The sequence below is a fragment of the Haplochromis burtoni genome, unplaced genomic scaffold, assembly GCF_018398535.1.
Source record: "Haplochromis burtoni strain Fernald_Lab_line unplaced genomic scaffold, NCSU_Asbu1 Contig_821, whole genome shotgun sequence".
Lineage (NCBI taxonomy): Eukaryota > Metazoa > Chordata > Actinopteri > Cichliformes > Cichlidae > Haplochromis > Haplochromis burtoni.
This window is the reverse complement of record NW_024583182.1, coordinates 114,624-134,927: the sequence shown is the minus strand read 5'-3', so window position 1 is coordinate 134,927 and position 20,304 is coordinate 114,624. Positions and strand designations below refer to the sequence as shown.

General features: G+C 37.2%; 2 protein-coding genes across 2 annotated transcripts; both read left to right on the top strand.

Annotated features, from left to right (window-relative positions):
* The first annotated feature begins 91 nt into the window (after positions 1–91).
* On the top strand, positions 92–8,110 carry LOC121812778. Its single transcript, XM_042215773.1, has 8 exons — positions 92–1,155; positions 2,192–2,509; positions 3,771–4,040; positions 4,227–4,331; positions 4,466–4,481; positions 4,589–4,656; positions 4,767–4,817; positions 6,718–8,110. Exons 1-8 carry the CDS (start codon positions 1,080–1,082, stop codon positions 6,777–6,779), a joined length of 966 nt encoding a protein of 321 aa, XP_042071707.1. The 5' UTR covers positions 92–1,079; the 3' UTR covers positions 6,780–8,110.
* Positions 8,111–8,768: 658 nt separating this feature from the next.
* Positions 8,769–12,957, top strand: LOC102289799. The gene is made up of 8 exons (XM_005950635.3): positions 8,769–8,921; positions 10,177–10,482; positions 11,316–11,582; positions 11,657–11,761; positions 11,845–11,860; positions 12,415–12,482; positions 12,607–12,657; positions 12,760–12,957. Exons 1-8 carry the CDS (start codon positions 8,846–8,848, stop codon positions 12,792–12,794), a joined length of 924 nt encoding a protein of 307 aa, XP_005950697.1. The 5' UTR covers positions 8,769–8,845; the 3' UTR covers positions 12,795–12,957.
* The last annotated feature ends 7,347 nt before the right edge of the window (positions 12,958–20,304 follow it).

Genomic DNA, 20,304 nt, shown 5'->3' with positions numbered 1-20,304 from the left:
ATTTTAGGTCTCTACGTCCATCCCATGGGGAATGGGAGCAGTAACAAAGGTGTTGCGTTTATATTTTTGTTGAGTGTATTATACACAAATAGTCCTAATCTTATTTTTAAAACAATAACTTCAGCAATATCATGTCATTTCTGTTCTGAGCACGCTGCATAGAAATAATGTTGTTTGTTTGTCGTTTACTTCCTTGTATACCAAGTCCCCACCCAAGCCACAAAGTCTGGTTAAGCTTTGTGCTATTAAAAGCCTTATCATGCAAGCAAGATCAGAAACACTGCAGACATAACAAGAAAATATGCATTGCTTTCCTTTACATATTGAGAATGAGAAAGCAATGCTTAGCAGGGCTTTTTAAACGTTTACTGATATACTGGACAAAGTTTCACTAGTATCACTTTAGACCAAAATCACTTCCTGTAAAAAAAAATAAAAAATAGGAATGATATGAAACATGTCAGCTGTAGCCAGTGCTTGATGATTCCTCTTGCATTACAGAGCAAAGTTGGTGTTTTTTTAAATGTTTAAGTCCAATTCAAACTAATAAACACGCTCACTTGGCAAACTTGATGGGTTAATCTACTGGATCCATACTGCCCTCTATGTCGGACATGCAGGAGTGAATAGTGAATGAAGCTTGGCCCAGCACTCACATAAATGTCATTCCTGCTGAAATACAATTAGATAGAAACTCTGACCTCCGACACAGCTGCTTGTACCAGTAAACACAGGAACTGTAATGTTAATGCAGAGTTGGACTGACTAGTAATTGGGGCCAAGGATTGCTATTAGATGTAAGTAGCATTTTGTAGTGGTCCTGAACATTTAGGCCGCTTTCTGTGACATAGTAAAAACAGGCAATGCTATATGCTAAAAATATTTTTTGTTTAACTTTTTGTTTTAATATTTTATAGCTGATCTGTGTACATCAGGCCAGCTTATGACCGTTTCTTCTGCTTCTATTTAGACTGAAACCTCACCCGCTCTCGGTTATTTATTTTTTTCTGTGCTTCCTTGTGAAGGCAGAGCTTGATATATGAGAATAGGAAACAGACGTCGTTCCTCTCCCCACAGCGATGGTTGGGGGTCGACTTTGTTATCGTAGCTACTTCATACACAGCATTATGCTGCTTCTCTGGGTCTGCCTCCATTGTAAGTACACCTGTGCTTTCAGATCTTTGTGACGCGTGTATTTTGTAAAACTTGTATTTAACTGTGATACATGGTTAGGGTAGAGTGTGTAGGTCAAAAGTGCTTCTGCTTTTGAGAAGTGGCGTGTCTTCCTTAGAAGAGGCTTGCACTGTATTTCTCATGTGTGTTTCCAAATGCAGTATTACTAAATTCAGTGGGGGTTAAAGCTATAATAATAACATGTGCATCAATATTAAAGAAATATTTAAAGAATGTCATGTTATCAACCCCTAATTATTCTGAAGGTCAAAGTTTTCTCTTAATTAAAAAAGTTACACGTTCAACATGCTCAACATTTGTTACAGGTCTGTTCTCTCTGCTTGAGTATTTATAACTTTCATCCACTTGCACTTACAAGTGGTTTTGCATCTTTGCTACATCAACAGAGATCCTGCCGCTTCTGTTTGAAAATCAAATCAAACCAACTTCAGGATTTATAATTCTTTATCTTTCTCTTGCTTCTTGTATATTTTTAAGTGCTGGTTTTATGGTATGCTTTACCACATATTTATAACTGTATGCATATATAACTTCCTTTGATAGTAATGGAGAGAGTTGGACATTCTAGAAATTTAACAGAAATATATGAGTGGATCCAAGTGTTGCTTTTCTTCCATTGAGCGTAAACATTACAAAATGCTGCTAAACTACTAATCAAAGGTATTGTATTTAATATTGTAACCGCTTTTAACGAACACTTACTTTTTAACAGCAACATTTTTTTAATAATTCTGTGTTTTTCCATTATTATTGTTTTTCCATCTAGTAACAGCTACATAAAATTAATGTTATTGGTGGCATATTATTCAGTTACCTGTTTAAATTTTAGTCACCTGACATATTTTCCTCATTCTGTGATACATTTTTTTAAAATTATCCAAATCTGGTATTTTAGCATTTTTAGACAAAAGAATAAGGTTGGGGGCAATTTGGTCTTGGTTTTTCTTCACTTACTTTTCATAAATATTATACTTGGTATTTATTTTTATTTTTTCAGATGTGGAGACTTCCAGTGGAAAACATGTTATTTATAAAAAAGTTGGAGATACTGTGGAGCTTTCATCAGGCTTACCAACTGAAGGGGTGACTGCGGCAACATGGAAATATGGAGAAATAATAATTGCAGACAAAGTCATTGAAAACAATATGGGTGTTTCTAAAAGATCTCCATTTAAGGACAGATCAGAGCTAAACCTGGAAAACTTTACTTTAACAGTGAGGAAATTGACTCTTCAAGATTCTGGTGATTTCATTTTTGTCTCAGCAACAAAAGAAAAACAGAGGGATTTAGTCATCATCACTCTGCAAGTTCATGGTAAGATACTATATAAATATAAATTTATATGTAATATTATTATTACATTGTAGATTGTGGTGGATTTATGTGTGACTCTATATAACTATATACACTATATATGTATCTGTACTGAACATATATATTTCAACTTTCACGTAGAGTCTTAAGCACATGGTTTATTAAGATGGTACAGTAACAGGGCAGTTAATGTAAGGGGAGAGTTCTCCTGAATAACTCACTCTCCAGCTCCGGTAACTAACCTCCCCCAAGTCTTTCATGCAGCACAACCAAAACAGTAACACTAAACAGAGATCCTGAAAACATCACGATTTCAGTATCATACGATATAATCACACACACACACACACACACACACAGACACACACACACACACACACACTATGAATCTACACTTAAGTTTTTAATGTAGTTATAAGATTCTATATTAAAAGATTGTGCCACTCACTGTGTAAGATTTAATAATTAGGATTAATGTGCGATGTTTTACCGTGTCACGACCTATTGCAGGGGTGCCGAACTGCAGGCCTCGAGGGGACTCTGTCAACACACCTGAATCACATGATTAGTTCATTAGGCCACTGCAGAACTTCAAGATATGTTGAGGATGTCATTTAGCCATTTAAATCAGCTGTGTTGAATCAAGGACACATCTAAAACCTGCAGGACACCCGCCCTCGAGGCCTGGAGTTTGACACCTGTGACCTATTGTGATAAGCCAAAGCCAAAGGGTAGCCAGAGTCCTGACTGGCCACTGGCCAGGACCTTGGCTGCTACCTGACCCTGCAGCTGTGTTTGGCTGGAGGACGGGTGGGAAAGTTATCCAGCAGCAAGGGATGGGGATACAGATGACACTCCAGCACTTTTTTTTACTACTGCTACTTCTCCATCTCTGTGTTACTCTGCTGTCTGTGCCTAAGGCTGTACACCCCAGAGTTTTGCTTTGCTTGCTTTCTGCTATGTAACTCTCTTGCTAAATGTATGCATGTATTTTTCCTGCTGTTCATATGATTCAGTGTATTAAACTCTGTTCCAAGAATTCTAGTCTTTTTGAGTGCCTTGATTTCGGATCTAATAAAGTTGGATCTCGACATCGTTGGTGGGAGAAGGTTATCAGGATGGCTAAAAAATTGTGACCATAAGATACATACTGAAGACATGAAATATATGAAGCAATATATATGGAATCATGTAGGAAAAGACTATTGTCCTGCTAAACTACTTATCACTGTCTCCCTCTGTCCTCTTTTTTTCTCATTAGAGGCCATAACTAAACAGCCTGTCATAAAAATCAGTTCTACCTGGATTTCCTCAAATGAATCATGTAAAGTTCTGCTGGAGTGCAGCACAACTGGTGATGTCAGCTACAAGTGGACTGTAGGAAAACAAACACTAACTGGTCCCAGGCAACAATACATCATCAGGGAGCAGGATGGAGAGACCAATTTCACCTGCACAGTTTCCAATCATGTCAGTGAGAAGTCTGCATTTCAAACAGTGAAGTGCAGCAACAGTGAACAACAAGAACCAGGTAAGTGCAGTGTACATATTTACTCTTTCTTTCTTTTGATGTTTCTTTATATGCTTATAATAAAGATCAGCAATGATGTGGTAGAAACTGTGGAAGAGAGCTGATGTATTTATATTATGCTGATGATATGCTGATATTTTTATTTAATTATGGGCTGCTGTTAACGAACAATGTGATAATTTTCAGAAAAACACGTGTTCCTTTTCCTGGGTGTAGCTGGTGGCTGTTTGATACTTGTCATTATATTCAGTGCAGCTGTGGGTGTTTGTCTCTGCAATAAAAGACATGCAGGTAAGAAACTATGATTACTGTTTATTATTGCAAGGTTAAGTTCTTCTTCTCTTATCATGTTCATTAGTAAAATATGTTTTTAATATACAAATGCAAATAATATGCAAAATTATTATTTATCTATTTTTTTACAGATCTGTGTTGCAACAGGTTAGTGCAACTAATTAACAGCAGTAATGTACAAAAATACTTTTGTTCTACTGATAATAACAACATGCTTTTATTGCATGAATATTAATGTATTTGAATAATTCCAGGCTCACACAGTCTGAAACTATCAACCAGGAGGAAAGTCAGCAACATGTGTACTCGGCTCTTTCCCACGGTCAGGTCTAACACTGTTAAATCAGTCACATTACACTGTTAAAGAATGATTAAATGTTAGACCATTTACACTTTATTATGATTTTTGACTCAACTGTTGCTAACTTGCAGGTGATCGTTGTGTTTATGAGACAATGAGAGGCCGTGAAGATGCTGGACCAGGTACAGTATGACAATGATATGAGGTGATATGAGGTTCTGCAGTACTTGTCACGGCTGTCGAGGCGAGCCGTGTGGAATTATTTAAGGACCCAAAACGCAGGTACTTCTGAAGTGAGGAGACTTTATTAAGGGAGGGGAGGCAAGAAACAGAACAGAGAACCTAAACTGGGAAAACTAAAAAGCAAACCTGAAGTGATAACCGAACGTGGAGAGGAACAGAGAGACGCAGGGAAATCACGCAGGGAAATCACTCAGGGAGCCAGAGGACATGAACGCAGACGAACCAGCAACAGGCAGGAGAACACACAGGGCTTAAATACACACAGCAGTAATCAAGGGGATGAGAGACAGGAGGGCAACACACCTGGGAGAAATCAGAGCTGACGGGACAGGAGAAACGTAACCTAAACACACTCACATGAGAAAGAGACTTTCAGAATAAAACAGGAAATTCGCAGACACAAAGAACTTGACAAGACACTGAGCTAAACAGACAGATTCACAAGCAGACCGTGTGACACCATAGACCAGGGGTGGGCAATTCCAGGCCCCAAGGGCTCGTGTCCTGCAGGTTTTAGATCTCACCTTGGGTCAACACACCTGAATCACATGATTAGTTTGTTACCAGGCCTCTGGAGAACTTCAGGAGCTAATTTAGCCATTTAAATCAGCTGTGTTGGTTCAAGGACACATCTAAAACCTGCAGGGACACTGGCCTTCGAGGCCTGGAGTTGCCCACCCCTGCCATAGACAGACAGACAGAGGGAACACAGAGACGTGGGAGAAGGCAGGCACAGAACAAAACCCTAACAAATGGCAAACCTTAAAGGATAAAACAGAACAAACAAGCACATACAAAAATATAAGGAAACACAAAACACTGACTCGTCAGACTCAGGACAATGACAGTACTGCACTTAGGTAATGTATTTTCCCTACCCACATTAGACTTCCCCATTGTTTTTGTGCACACAGGTCTTTCTATGCTTACTTCACTGCTGAAGATATTTTGTATTGCATCAATGCATTTCTTATCGGAACGTAACACCTCATCAAAACGTTTTGTACTTTGTTAGTCACAACTCACTTTCCTGACTACTGCCGAGCATTTCATTTCTGTCTTCTGTCAAATTACTTACAATTAAATTACTACGTTTTCAAACATATATATGAAAACCAGTAGAACGCTGTGAGTAGCAGCAATGAAACTGCCCTTCAATTACAAGAAACATAAATAAATATTTGAGAAAGAGGTCTCGTTGCAGCAAATACATACCATCAGTCTTGTGTCCACATAACTAAACGCATCAGCTACATGTATACACTACTTAGATTTAGCACGTAGTACTAGACTACTTTGGGATGTGGTTGAGCTGAAAAATCTACAGCAACTGTGTGATGCTGTCATATTAATAAAAAAGCAAAATCTCTGCAAAATGGGGAAAAAACCTTGCTGAATCTATGCAACTCTAGATCACTCACTCTTCTGAATATTATCCAGCTTTGCATCAATGTTTCTAATCAAATTACTTCAAACTTTTTTCAAACATGTATGAAAGAGCAAATACAATAACACCCTGGCAGATATTTACCTTTAACAAATACAAATACAAACTTGTGTCACAGCTGGAGTCTTGCCTGAAGATTTTCATCAACATCAGTCCTATAAAAAATAAATATGCCATGCTGTCTCATCAGATTGTCAACTGGTGTCATTTATAATGCAGCCACATTTTAACATTAAAGTGTTTAACAATGTGGCACATATTCTGCTAGGCTGTTGATTTTCCTGGAGAATTATTTTATTATTTTTCATCATATATGCTGTGGCAACACCTTTCTTGTTTTCTTAACTTTTATTGTGTTTGTTTTTTAGTTTAATTTTATTTCTACTTCACAGAAATTGAAGCCAAACCTACTCACAGAAAGCAAACAGCAAAACCAGCAGGGCATAGAAGATGATGAATCACAGCGATCTGATCTAAAGGAGCCACGTTCAGCTGGAAAGGAAGGAGAAGGAAGAGATTTAGCCATGTTAGACAGGGATTCAAACATCACCGGGAAACTGTTATTTGTTTTGTTTTGTTTTTAATTTTTTTTTTTTTTAAAAAGGATTTTGTGACATGTGATGTTTAAACACTTTTCACATCTGTATTTGAAACAACAAATAGTGTAAAATAATGACTTCTTGCTATTAGTCCAGTAGCACTTTATTTAATAAATACATTAATTGACTGATTAAGCACAGCACAGAGGAGTGTTATTTCAACTTATCTGAAGCCAGTTACCACAGTACTGGATCTGAAGTGCAGAATTTCTGTACTTTTCTTTGAGACTTGATAATTCATTGACACTGATGCTATTTAATCATGTTATCTGAGAATGTAAAATGAACCAGGAGACACCCACAAGAAGATAAATGAAATGCATTCAGCTGTACAAACAACATGATGCCAAACTTTGCAGAACCAAAGTTTAGGTACTCATGTATTTGTTTATGCATTAATATTAACAATACATAAACCTTAAGCAAAACTGATACCAAGAAAAAAGAAATGTGTGCAGGGTTTTGTTCAGAAACATTTTAAAACCATCACTTGAATCCAAGATGGCTGTTAGGAAACAATTACTAACTTGAACTGGTTCAGAAGAAAAAATGTGGTCATTTTAAAGATGAATAAAAGAAGGTGAAATACCTGTCATAGTAAATGTAGTTGCATTTTCCCAGAAAGAGACAAAAAATATGATTACCATGAATGTGTTCAACAGGAAAACCCAGAAATATACTGACATGAGAAAGGACAGTCAAACCACCAGGGGGCAATGTGGGACCTGCTTGGTGGAAGTTTCAATAGTCCAGGCACGCTTTAGCCTCTTGAAAAGTTGAAAAAGAAGGAATAAATAAAATTAAAATTTAATAAAAAAAAAATAAAAAAAATAAGAACATAAAATGAAACGATTACAGTTTGTCACTTTATTCTGAATCCTGCATCGGGTCCTTACCCCATTTTATACATTTACTCTTCAATATAACCCATCCCTCTAACAGGCAGGCAGACTCCTCCCTCTGATGATATGCTGCTTATGTGTCTTTTGGTATCATGGACACAGCCTCTGTGCCTCAGGTATATTTATGCTGTTGTTGTGAACCACTTCCTCTATCTGTTAGTGATGCATGCTGTGGGCAGTCTCTTGTTCCTCCTGATCGCCATTTGTCTTCTGGTGTGTCTGTAGTTAGTAGAACAAATTAAGAAAAAGCGCAATAGGATTATTAAAATGATTAATAATTAAAGCTAAAGCCCCAGGAAGCTTATTTACTGGTTTGTATTTTCTTTTTGTAATTTGTTGGTGACACAGACCTAACAATATATATTCCTGGTAGAACAAATAGCATAGCTTTTGCACAGAGGAGTTCCTGCATTTTAAATTTAAGTTTTGGTAATTTAGCTGCAGATAGTCAGATCAGCAGGTCAGCACAGTTAGACCATCATCTTTAAAATGTGTCTTGAGCAGGCTGATGGATAGTTTACTTCTTCCTGTGTTAAGTCCCCACACAAACCACAACCTACACTATTAAAAGCCTCATCATGCAAGCACAGACACAGACTGCAGAAAACAAGAAAACATGCATGTTTTCTTGTTATTCTCCATGCACAAACGTGCCCTTGTTTCAGGGGAAAGGATATTCACACACACTTGTCCATCCGATTCATTTTTATCCCTCTTATCTTATCTAATCTCATCCACTTTTGCACACTGTGATTCTCAGTATGTACATGCAGTATATACAAAGCTGTGCTGTTGGATATTCAGCAGTCACTGGTGCTTCATGCTTCCTGCTGAATTGTTAATAGATAGTGACTCTAAACTCTGTTACTTTCACATCTGATAAAGTAAATGACAGATTTTTCTGTTTCTGTGTTAATAGAAACCTCCCCCAATCAACACTCTCAGTTGTTTTTTCTGTGCTAACATGTGAAAGCACCGTTTGACAGAAGGAAACAGACGTCGTTCCTCTTTCAACAGCGATGGTTGGTGGTCGGTTTTGCTATCGTAGCTACTTCATGCACAGCATTGTGCTGCTGCTCTGGGTCTGCCTCTACTGTAAGTACACCTGTGCTTTCAGATCTCTGTGCCGTGTTGTATTTGTTTGCCTCATTAACTCTAAAATGAGGCAAACAAGAGTACCTGGAGGTCAGGAGCACTTCTCTTGCAAAGTGGAAGAGAAGTGATGTGTCTTCCTGGGAAGAGCCTTGGAGTGTATTTTTGTTGTTGAGTTTCTAAATGCAGTGGTGGCTTTAAAGCATAACATGTTAATTTTTATAATCTAATTAAAGGAACTAAAGGACTGATCGCCCCTTCTTCTGCTGTTACTTCCTGATTTTTTTTTCAGTGTTTGTTGTACGATATACTTTTAAACATGCTTATAGGCTTATATTGCTTCTCATACAGTACATTTCTATGCAGTAATTGTTTTGACAGGAATGGGGGTGTGGACGCGTTTTTGCAGACATCTGGATCTAAGTGTTGCTTCTCTTCTGTTTAGAGTAGAGATAAAAATAAAATATCTTAAAAAAAGAAAAGAAAAAATACAACATGTATTCACTAGAAAGGACAACGTAGCTGATTATAGTGCTATCAAAAAAGTGTGAGTCAGACATGACACTAGCAACAGAAGCATTTCCTGAGTATCTCCACCAGTGGAAGCAACGCTGGCCAGAAGTGATGAGCTCACAGCACAGAGGGCAGCTGTAACCTTTGCCCATGAATTCTTTGGTTTCACCATTTTTTTTCTTATTTCAAAACACTATAGCTTTGATCATCACATAGACTGTTGTTTTGTTAAAGTATATATTGTTATAAGTATCTGCTATTAATGACCAATTGAGTTTAACAGACACATGTTTTTCTAATCCCTTCCTGAAAGTTTTAATTTCCATAACTTCAATTTGTTTATTTTCTATGGTGGGTTTTTGTTGTTTCTTTTTTATTCATTTGTTGTGCTATTTATCCAAAAGTTACAAGATTATTATTTTTTTTTTGTCCATGTAGAAGTAGCAACATAAAAAATCATTAGTAGAGCCATGTTGTGTAATATTTTTTGCCATATTTGAATTTTAGTTATGCCAGGTCATTTATATCATAAATGTTATTTGACATAAGTTGTTGTTTTCATTCTATAAGTATACTTTTTTCCTTTTTTAAATTGTGTGTTTTTTTGTTTTTGCATTAAGAAACGCATTTTCGATACTATAACTGGAGGATAAGGTTATAGGCAGTTTGGCCAGTTTTTTTCTCACTCACTCACTTCTAACTCAAACAGTGGACTTTCACAAAGATATGTTTCTATATATTTCAGATGTGGAGGCTTCCAGTGGAAAACACGTCATTCATAAAAACGTTGGCGATACTGTGGAGCTTTCATCAGGCTTACCAACTGAAGGAGTGACTGCAGCAACATGGAGATATGGAGGAATAACAGCTGCAGACAAAGATGTGGGTGTTTTTGAGAAATCTCCATTTAAGGACAGATCAGAGCTGAACCTCATAGACTTTACTTTAACAGTGAGAAAACTGACTCTTCAAGATTCTGGTGATTTCATTTTTGTCTCAGAGGTGAATGATAAGCAAAGGCCTTCAGTCAGCATCACTCTGCAAGTTCATGGTAAGAGACTTTTTTTTTTTTGCTTGTTTGTTTTAATTCTAAAAGCATCCTAATGAAAAGAAACCCCAGTAGCTCTTTTTTAAACTTTCTTTCCTCTTGATTACTTTATTGATTAACTTGTGTTTTCGGTGCTTTCACAGTCACCTTAATGTGTTAATGTTGAATACTTATTGTGTAAAATACTAATTAAATGACTTTATTTTATATTTTGAACTTTATATTCACATATCTGTTTATTGATACTAATCCGTGTGAAATACAATGCAACAGTTTGTAATGGTTAATCAACCTCAGATTTTTGTTGTTGTTCTTTTTACTGCACATCTGTTATTGTGTCTTTCCAAGATTTTTTAGTAACTTGAAAATTAAGATGAAGATGAAATCATTTAGATATTTGCTCAAATAGCAAATCCTACTTGTTTTTGCTCATCATAACCCTAACCCATCATTGTTCTTGATTTGACTTTATTCTTGTCAATGTCCTTTATTGTGATGCTAGTGATGCGTCCATTAGGCATCTGAAGGTTGTGCAAAATGCTCCAGTGCGTCTTTTAACTGGAAGAAAAAAGTCTGAGCTTATTAATGCCATTTAATTTCACTGTCTTTAAAGTATTTAGTTTATGCAATTTGGTTTGTTTTTGAGCTTTTTTGTTTTTTGCATTTTTTTAGACCAGATGTTACCAACTAGCAAAGCAGTTAAAAGTACTTATCTGAATTTGTTGTTGTAATGTTAGTTATATATATTATTTTATATTTTATATAATACATTTTTAGAACTCCACATATACTTTAAGCTCTGACACAGACTCTCTCTCCTTCTGTTTTCTCATTAGAGCCCATAGCTAAGCCTGACATAAAAATCAGTTCTACCCGGATTTCCTCAAATGAATCATGTAAAGTTCTGCTGGAGTGCAGCACAACTGGTGACGTCAGCTACAAGTGGACTGTAGGAAAACAAACACTAACTGGTCCCAGGCAACAATACATCATCAGGCAGGATGGAGAGACCAATTTCACCTGCACAGTTTCCAATTATGTCAGTGAGAAGTCTGCATTTCAAACAGTGAAGTGCAGCAAAGATTCACACAGAAAAGAAACAGGTATGTGGAGAGTGACTGAGGTTGTGAATACATGTTCTGCTTATATAAGTAATTATTACTGTTTGTGATTTCAGAGTGCAGCTCTACGTCTTCTCTTCTCATGTTCATTGTTGGGCTGTTTACTGGTGTATTGATCACTCTACTGTTCCTCTTTCTGCTTTACTGCATAAAGTCAAAGGGTAAGATTTCTTGTTAATGCTACTATTAAAAATGTTCTCCTAATCTCCGAATCTCATAATACTTTCTGTTTTGTTTTTTACAGGTCTGTGTCACAAAAGGTTGGTGTCATGGTCCTGGGTTTGGGGCCCCAGTGTTTGTGTTTCTGGTGTGTCGTTTTATTTGTTTGTTTCATTTTAGCCCATATTCTTTGATTTTGTGTGTTTCATGGTATAGGCTTCTGTATTTCTAGCTCCCTATAAATTATCTTTAGGATTGTGATTTCTAGTCTTCAGGTTTTGATGCTGTGCCTCTCCTGTGTACCATGTGTCACATCGACTCAGTTATGTTCTCATATCTGTGTTCCCTCCTGTTTCCCATCCCCTCATTATCTGTGTCTATTTAGTCCTCTGTTCTCCTCTTTCTTCTTACCTCCCAAGTCCCAGTTTTTTTGTTTTTGTTTTTTTCAGGTCTCGGGTTTCTCTTTCCCAGTTCAAGGTTTTGTGTTTCAGTTTTCTGTATTGTTTTTCAATGCAGCTCGGCCTTATGTTTGCACGTGGGTCCACGCTCCACACCGTCTCCAACACAGACGTTACAGTTGCTGAAACTCATTAACAGCAGGAATTTTAAAAAATACGTTTATTCTACTAATAAGAATATGTTTTAATTATTTCAGGCTCACACAGTCTGAAACAATCATCCAGGAAGAAAATCAACAGCATGTGTACTCGGCTCTTTCCCACGGTCAGGTCTAACACTGTTTACCTGCTTTCATCAGTCATATTATATTCTTCAGGAATTATTCAATGTTAGATCATTTGGAGATGTTAATTATTGTGACTTTGACTGAACTGTTATTAACTTGCAGGTGATCGTTGTGTTTATGAGACAGTTAGAGGATCTGAAGATGCTGGACCAGGTACAGTATGACAATGATGAACCATCAAAGTAATAAATGGGAACTCTGGGATTTCAAGAATTTCATTTGTGACATTCTTAAACTATTCTTACTGTATTTCAGGTGGATCACAAATACAGTGCATCAAATCAGACTAGACGAGCTGCAGTTCTGCATGTCTGTGGTATTTTTTGGGTGCCTTATTTTAAATGTAATTATTTTATCAATTATTATATCAAATCATCCTATTTAACCCCCTCATGCACGAATTATGACAACCTCAATCAGGATTTGTTTCTTATGTATTTTTATGCGTCTTTAGGCATGAAAAGATGCATAAAAATACTTAAGAAACAAATCTTAAATGAGGTTGTCATAATTCATGCATGAAGGGGTTAAAAAACAATAATTACAATGAAACACGTCATACATCTATAGTGCATTAAACAACCAGTGGGTGGTAGGGTATGGAGAGACACATCAGTGTCCAATATAGTGGTTTATGTGCAAGTATACCTTCAACACTGACACACATACAAGAAAACAGCTTTTGATTAGCTTCCACTGTAAAGACCACTATTTTTTTTTTTAAAAACTGGATGATTTAAGAGGATAATTACAAACAGCTCATTGTAACATTGAAGGTATAACACCATTTTTAATGTATAAAGTGTCATGTAAGCCTGTCTGTTTCATATGACCTGGTTTGAATTATCTTATGAATCTCTGAGAGGAAACAATAAATTGAAAAAAAAAAACTTTTCTGGCATTTGCTCACATCTGTCCGTTTGACTGCTTATTTAGTTAAAACCCACTGTTAACAAAACTAGTGAAAACTATAATGTTTAAAATGTAAATTTCTGTAAACCTTTACAAATTATGTAAGTTTGTCTTCTTTTTATAAACATGTGGGTAACCCACATAAACTAACATGAGTATCTACTTTTGTAGCTCTGAACTCGATCAGAGTGGCATACCAGTTTTCCACATATATTAGCACTTATGACATATAGTGTTTGTTATTTAATAATTTAATCTGTTCATATTTAATTCAATATTTAATAATATATAGTTGCTAAAAGTGCATTAAACTGAACATTTATTTTGTCATTTCAGCTTCAACCTGAAATTGAAGTAAAATTGTTTTTTAGAATGAAACATGAAAGTAGGATGATGCTGCTCAAAACCATCAAACATGTGGTCCTCAAACAGAAAATCATTTCAGATAAAAATACATAGATCAGCACACTAAAAGAGTGAGACTGACATTTCTGAAAGTTGGCATTAAAACTGAAAACAGTCTGGAAGCGAGACATTCTTCAGCATATTTATGGTCACCACATAACTTTTAAACCTAAGATCTACACAGATTCTTGGAGATTAGGCAGTCCATTAAAGTAACAAATGAGCTCTGACAGTCTCGGTCGTTGTGTCCTTGGGCAAGACACTTCACCCGTTGCCTACTGGTGGTGGTCAGAGGGCCCGGTGGCGCCAGTGTCCGGCAGCCTCGCCTCTGTCAGTGCGCCCCAGGGTGGCTGTGGCTACAATGTAGCTTGCCATCACCAGTGTGTTAATGTGTGCATGACTGGATGTAGTGTAAAGCGCTTTGGGGTCGATAGGGACTAGTAAAAGCGCTATACAAATACAGGCCATTTTTACCATAAAACCCTGTGAAAAGTAAGAACACTCTTAAACAGAATGCAACAAGGCTGCCACAGAAATATTCCCTTCACAGGTCAGGGTCCTGTTAAGAAACCAAATCCCACAGCTTCAGAGCCCTTATACAGCTTATACAATACATCTTATCTATAATAGACTCTGGGTGTCTGCATTATGCCACGCATGATTTGGTTTCTATCATAGGAGACAAAAATGGACAAAATGGAAAAAAAGATCTGAGAATAAACATAGGACAAGAAAATTGGCGGGGGATTTTGGCAGACTGTAGAAAGTATGTTAGAGAGGCGAGAGGGGGGTTACACAGATACTATCATACCCTGAGATTACATAGAATAAAAGTGATGAAGGACAACATGTGCTGGAAATGTAAATTAGAATTATGAACCTTCCTGCATTGTACATGGGTCTGAAAATGTGTTCATCGTAACTGAGTAATTTCTTAGACACAACAACCCCCCTGACTCCTGATGTATGTTTGTAGGAAAAGGGGGAACCCCAATACTGAATGTATCTAAAAGATGGTAAAAAATGATAGAATTTTAAAACCTCTGTTTTTGTCTTATATACACTATTACTTTGTATGTTTGAACATGTTTAAGTGAATCACTGCACCTATTTTCTTATCACGATATACACAAATGAGAGGTGGTTCAAGACTTTTACACTAAATAACTTATTTTCCCTCTATCAGTCTTAATGTAATTAACATTGTCAATCAAGCATGACACAAAGTGTGTGCTGACATTTGTTGCTTTCAAACAGATGGGTTTTCTTTTTATGCATTCTTATGTGATCATTACTGACCCAGCAGAGGGCGCTGAAGACAATAACTACTGCATTTACAGCTCTTCTTCGCTTTCTTCTTTTTTTCTTCTTCTTCTGCAATTAAAGCTAAAATAAGTTGGTGTCACTGCCACTTACTGATGGTGTAAGACACCAGAATGCAATCTGCATGGTGAAGGATCATGATCATCAGGTTCAACTCTATTAACTTCCCAGCTGTAAATTACTGCTATGCTATGTTAAATCCAGAGACTTTTGCTGAGTTAATATTGACCTGGGTCCCCTATCGTCATTCAGGCTAACTGGGTTTTGTTCTTTTGATCTTTAGGAAAAAGTCTTGGATTTTCCAACATGTGATGGGGAACCATTTTTCAGATCACTATTTGAAGCAACAAAGTGTGCAGTTGTAACAATTTTATGTTATTATTCCAGTAGCACTTTTTTAAATAAATGCATTAATTAATTGATTAATCTATTTAATTTTCATATAAGCACAGTGATATAAATAATGTTGTTTTATTGAGTTTTACTTTGAAATATGTGATTTTGGTGTACACAGCAGTGTAGTATTACTGCACCTTTCTTTGAGACTTGATACTTCCACAACACTGAGTACTACTTATAATAATAATAATAATAATAATAATAATAATAATAATAATAATAATAATAAATTTTTATTTATGAGTGCCTTTCAGGTCACCCAAGGACACTTTACAATAGGATACTTGACTGATGCTTGCCTGGGAATAAGGTGGACCAGGTATATACCAAGAATTTAGAAAAGTTTTTGCCACTTTGGAAAATATACTTTTTTTCCCATCATGTTCAAACTTTATTAGTTTTTTGAAATACCTACACATGTAACTGAATAAGTATAAATACAAATATTTACCACTTTTATTTCAATCTATTTGTGTAAATTGGTTTGGTTCTGATGGTTTCTTTGTTGTGTCGTTGTTGAAAGCTGAACAGCAGCTGAACCAAATTGAGTGGCAATAGCACAACTGTTCCAGGAGGGGGCAGAGTGACCCTGCCCTGCTCTGTGACTCCATCGTTGTTTGGGTACAACTGGTTACTGAGTACAATTTGTGACTTTGCTGGATTTAGTTTTCCAATTAAACAAATAAATCAGCATCAATGTCTGCATGTCACTAATCACATCTATTTAAAAAGTACTGATCTAGGACAAGTTTTTGTTAAGGAACGTACAGTGGTTTTTACATGTAAGATCTTCATAATCTGTGTAATTTATTCTTATTAGCCTTGTGCTTTGCGCTGGGCAGAGGGGGAGGGGCGGTAGTTACACTCAGTAGCACAGGAACAGAGTGGGAGGGAGAGCGAGAGAGAGAGAGGCAGGGACAACAACGTCACATTAGAAAGGTATAGTAATCATCCACAACTATTTTCAGTTGCGGATGACAAAGGATTCAGAAAGTTTATTCATGCAGATCCATATGACAGAGAATGTGCATGTTCTTTTTTTATTTCAATTTATATTTAATTGTGTTGTGGTTTGCAGTGTTTTGTGTTGTTTCATTTTAAATTAGTTTAAAAGGTGAAAATTTAAATAGTTAAAAGTTGAAATGTAAATAGTTGGTTTTTGTATTATATGATTTATTTATTACATTTTATGTGGAGTGAATAAATAAAAGTATATTTACGGTGGCCCCTAGAGACAAAGCACGTACGAACTCCAAAACATGTACAAAAGACAACAGAAGTGCTCCAGGATGCAGGCGCAGTGTTGAGCTTTTGTTACCTAGTGGCTACACAAGCCAGCAAGTACCAACGACCGGATTTGGTGTGTGGTAGTAACAGGTAAATGAACTTTTTTTAAAATTATTTGAATATATATGAGTGCCTGTGTATAAATACACAAACAATACACATATGCTTTCAATTGTGTAATTTAAGTGATCTAGGTAGCTCTGTTTTGGAAGTTCAGTTAACACTAGAAATGTGTTTTGGAGTTTGTACATGCTTTGTCTCTAGGGGCCACCACATATATTTATAAAAAAAAAATGGTAAATGGCCTGTATTTGTATAGCACTTTTCTAGTCCCTAAGGACCCCAAAGCACTTTACACAACCTGTCATCCACCCATTCACACACTGGTGATGGCAAGCTACATTGTAGCCACAGCCACCCTGGGGCACACTGACAGAGGTTTATATTTATATATAAACATATATAAATAAAACCACTTTTTTAACATTAGTAATTCCTTTTGTGCATAATTTTATATTATTGTTAATAATAAATTAATTAAAGCAACAAAACAACCAGAAGAGCCGGTTCAGAGCCGAAAGAGCCGGTTCTCTAAAAAGAGCCGGAAATCCCATCACTACTGTTTCAAGGGTAACTTGTCACAGGCTGCAGGTAGACTCCTGCCTCTGTGAATATGCTGCTTAGGGCCTTTTCCTTTAGTGGGATGATCAGAGCATCAGTGCCTCTGGTACAGTTGTTGTCAGCCCCTTCCTCTAGCCAGTAGCGGTTTTTGATACAGGCGACATGGGCGGTTGCCCGGGGCGGCATCACGGGCATCGGGCATCACGGTACTCATGCTGCCCCGACATCGGCCAGCGTATTTTGGGGATGTCATAGGCACCGATCGGTTTTCTATCGCCCATTTGCTGGGAGTAAGGGCGCCCTCCGTTTGCGAGGTGCGCCTGCTGCTTGTGGCACAGGAAGGAGAGGGCGGGCGGCGGGGGAGTCTCAGGGTGGCTGGAGCAGCATCTAATAACCAACTCGCAAAATAAAACAAAATAAAAACAAAACAACAAACACGGGGGGTGTGTTCGCCCAGGGCGCCAAACAGGCTAGGACCGCCACTGGCTCTAGCTGTCAATGATGCATGCGCTATAGACGGATGCCATCTTCTTCCTCCTGATCACCATTTGTTATCAGCAGCTTGCGTAGTATGCAAGGCAAGCTGTATGTGAGTAGAGTGATTTAAAAAAAAAAAAAAAAAAACTGAGTCTGAGAGGACAATTACAAAAACATTTTAGTAAGCATGAAAATGTAATAGGTTTTTGTGTTCGACAATATAATCACATATATTCAAATCTAACTGGGCAAATATAATTGCAATAATGTGGAAACACAAACGGCAGGAGAAAAGGTGCTGCTTTTTCTGTTACACTTTTGGTGTCACAGTATGTTTGTGAGAAACTGACATGAACAAAAGCCCCACGTCTAATTTTACGTTGTTGGTGTGACCTCAAATATAGCTGGCACACAAAAATAACAGTTGCAAAGTGTTTGTCCAGTTTGCAGACTCAAAGTGTGTGTCTATCACAGCAGCACATCTCTTATAGAGGAACCATGAAAACAATCCTGTTCACACAATGTTGACCAGAAACACATCAATTTAGTGTTGGGAAGAGAAGAAGAAGAAGTGACTGCACTTTAGTGTCAGTGAAAATTCTGCAACCATGTGCACAATAGGCTGTTGCAATGTCTAACACCACCATGTCTCGACCCTTTAATTAGACTCAGCGTTGGCGTCGATGAAATCAATCAATAATAGATGCAGTAGAGGGGCAACAATGAGACAAGTCCCAAAACAGCTGGAAAGTGTAGTGGTAACATGACACATCTTTGGAGCAGGAGTCGCAAGTTCAGTCCCACCCAGTAAGGGTCCTGCCTAGACCCTTCATGCTTAAAAAAAGGCAGTGGAATGCCGCAGCTACATCTCCAGCATGGACACAAGAACATTTCACTACATATGATACTGTATGTAACAAAATAAAAGCTTGTTTGTTTGTTAAACAGGTATGGTTTTACAGTGGAGGCCATTTTTCCCTCCTCACCTTTTCTGACTGTTTTTCACTAGTTTTGAATCTGACTGTGGTCAGTCTCATTACTGGTAGTATGTGGCAATATCTGGATACTACAGAGGCTGCACAAATAGTCCAACTCATCAAGGATAGCACATCAATATGTGCCATTGCTAGGAGGTTTGCTGTGTCTCCCAGCACAGTCTCAAGGGCCTGGAGGGGATTCCAGTAGACAGGCAGCTACTCTAGGAGAGCTGGACTGGGCTGTACGACATCCTTAACCCATCAGCAGGACTATCTGTATCTTTGTGCAAGGAAGAACAGGATGAGCACCGTCAGATTCTTACAGAATGCCATCCAGCAGCCCACTGTGTGGATTTGAAACAGACTTCACAACAGTGGCCTAATTACCATTAAACCATGTGGCCTTTCATTCCTAACACATTACCTTGTCCATGTAAATATAGATATTAAGCATGACTTATTCTCCCTATTGAGTTCTGAGTATAAAGTATAATAACAAAGAAATCATTATGCCAAAATCTTAATTTTGTATTAAATATTTCACAGACAAAAAACTATTACCTATGATCCTTTTTAAAGAACAGTAGGTGACGGCTGTGGTGACAGTTCTGAACTAATGAGTGTCCCTGAAGATGCTGGATAATGTATGGCAAGAGATTGTAAGGGTTAATAACTTAGTGTTCATTAGTGATTGAATGATGGATTTAAAGTAATTCAATTTGGATTAAAAACATTATTTTTTAAGGCAGACCTAAAGCCAAGCTCATCTTATTCTTTTGTATTCTCTGGTGCACTTTCTGATATTGATAGTTTTTCCATCACACATATAGAAAGCAAGATTTCTGACATGCTAAATTATGGTGGCACAAATTTTTCCAGACAAAAATGTATTAACAGACTCTTTAAACAGTGTTGCTTAAAGTATGTAAATGGTGCTGCTGTGGGAAGATGTCTCTGCAAGAGGAAATATTAGCATGAAATGCACCCGCTAACGCTGACCAACAGTGTCATAGTTGGTTTCCTGTGTATCTGCAAACAGCTAGCAGCTCTCTTAAGTAAACATAATTATGATTCAATCTTGATTTGAAAATATAAAACAGAAGAAGCTAAACATTAAAACTATCACACGATTTACCTGGTATCACAGAGACTTTGTTTCCCATGAGCTTGAGCTACCAATGACCTCATGTGTCTGTTAATGCAGGTAAGTATTTTTAACTGCGGTTGAAATGTCTGAAGGTTTGAATGAACTACAGTCAGCATCTGAGTTGATATGTGATAAACTTTGTTAGTTAACAGTTTGTAACAGGTCTATGTACACTAATCACAAACACACACACAGGCATGCTCAACTCAGCGTTTGTGTGTGTGTGTGTGTGCGTGCGTGCGTGCGTGCGTG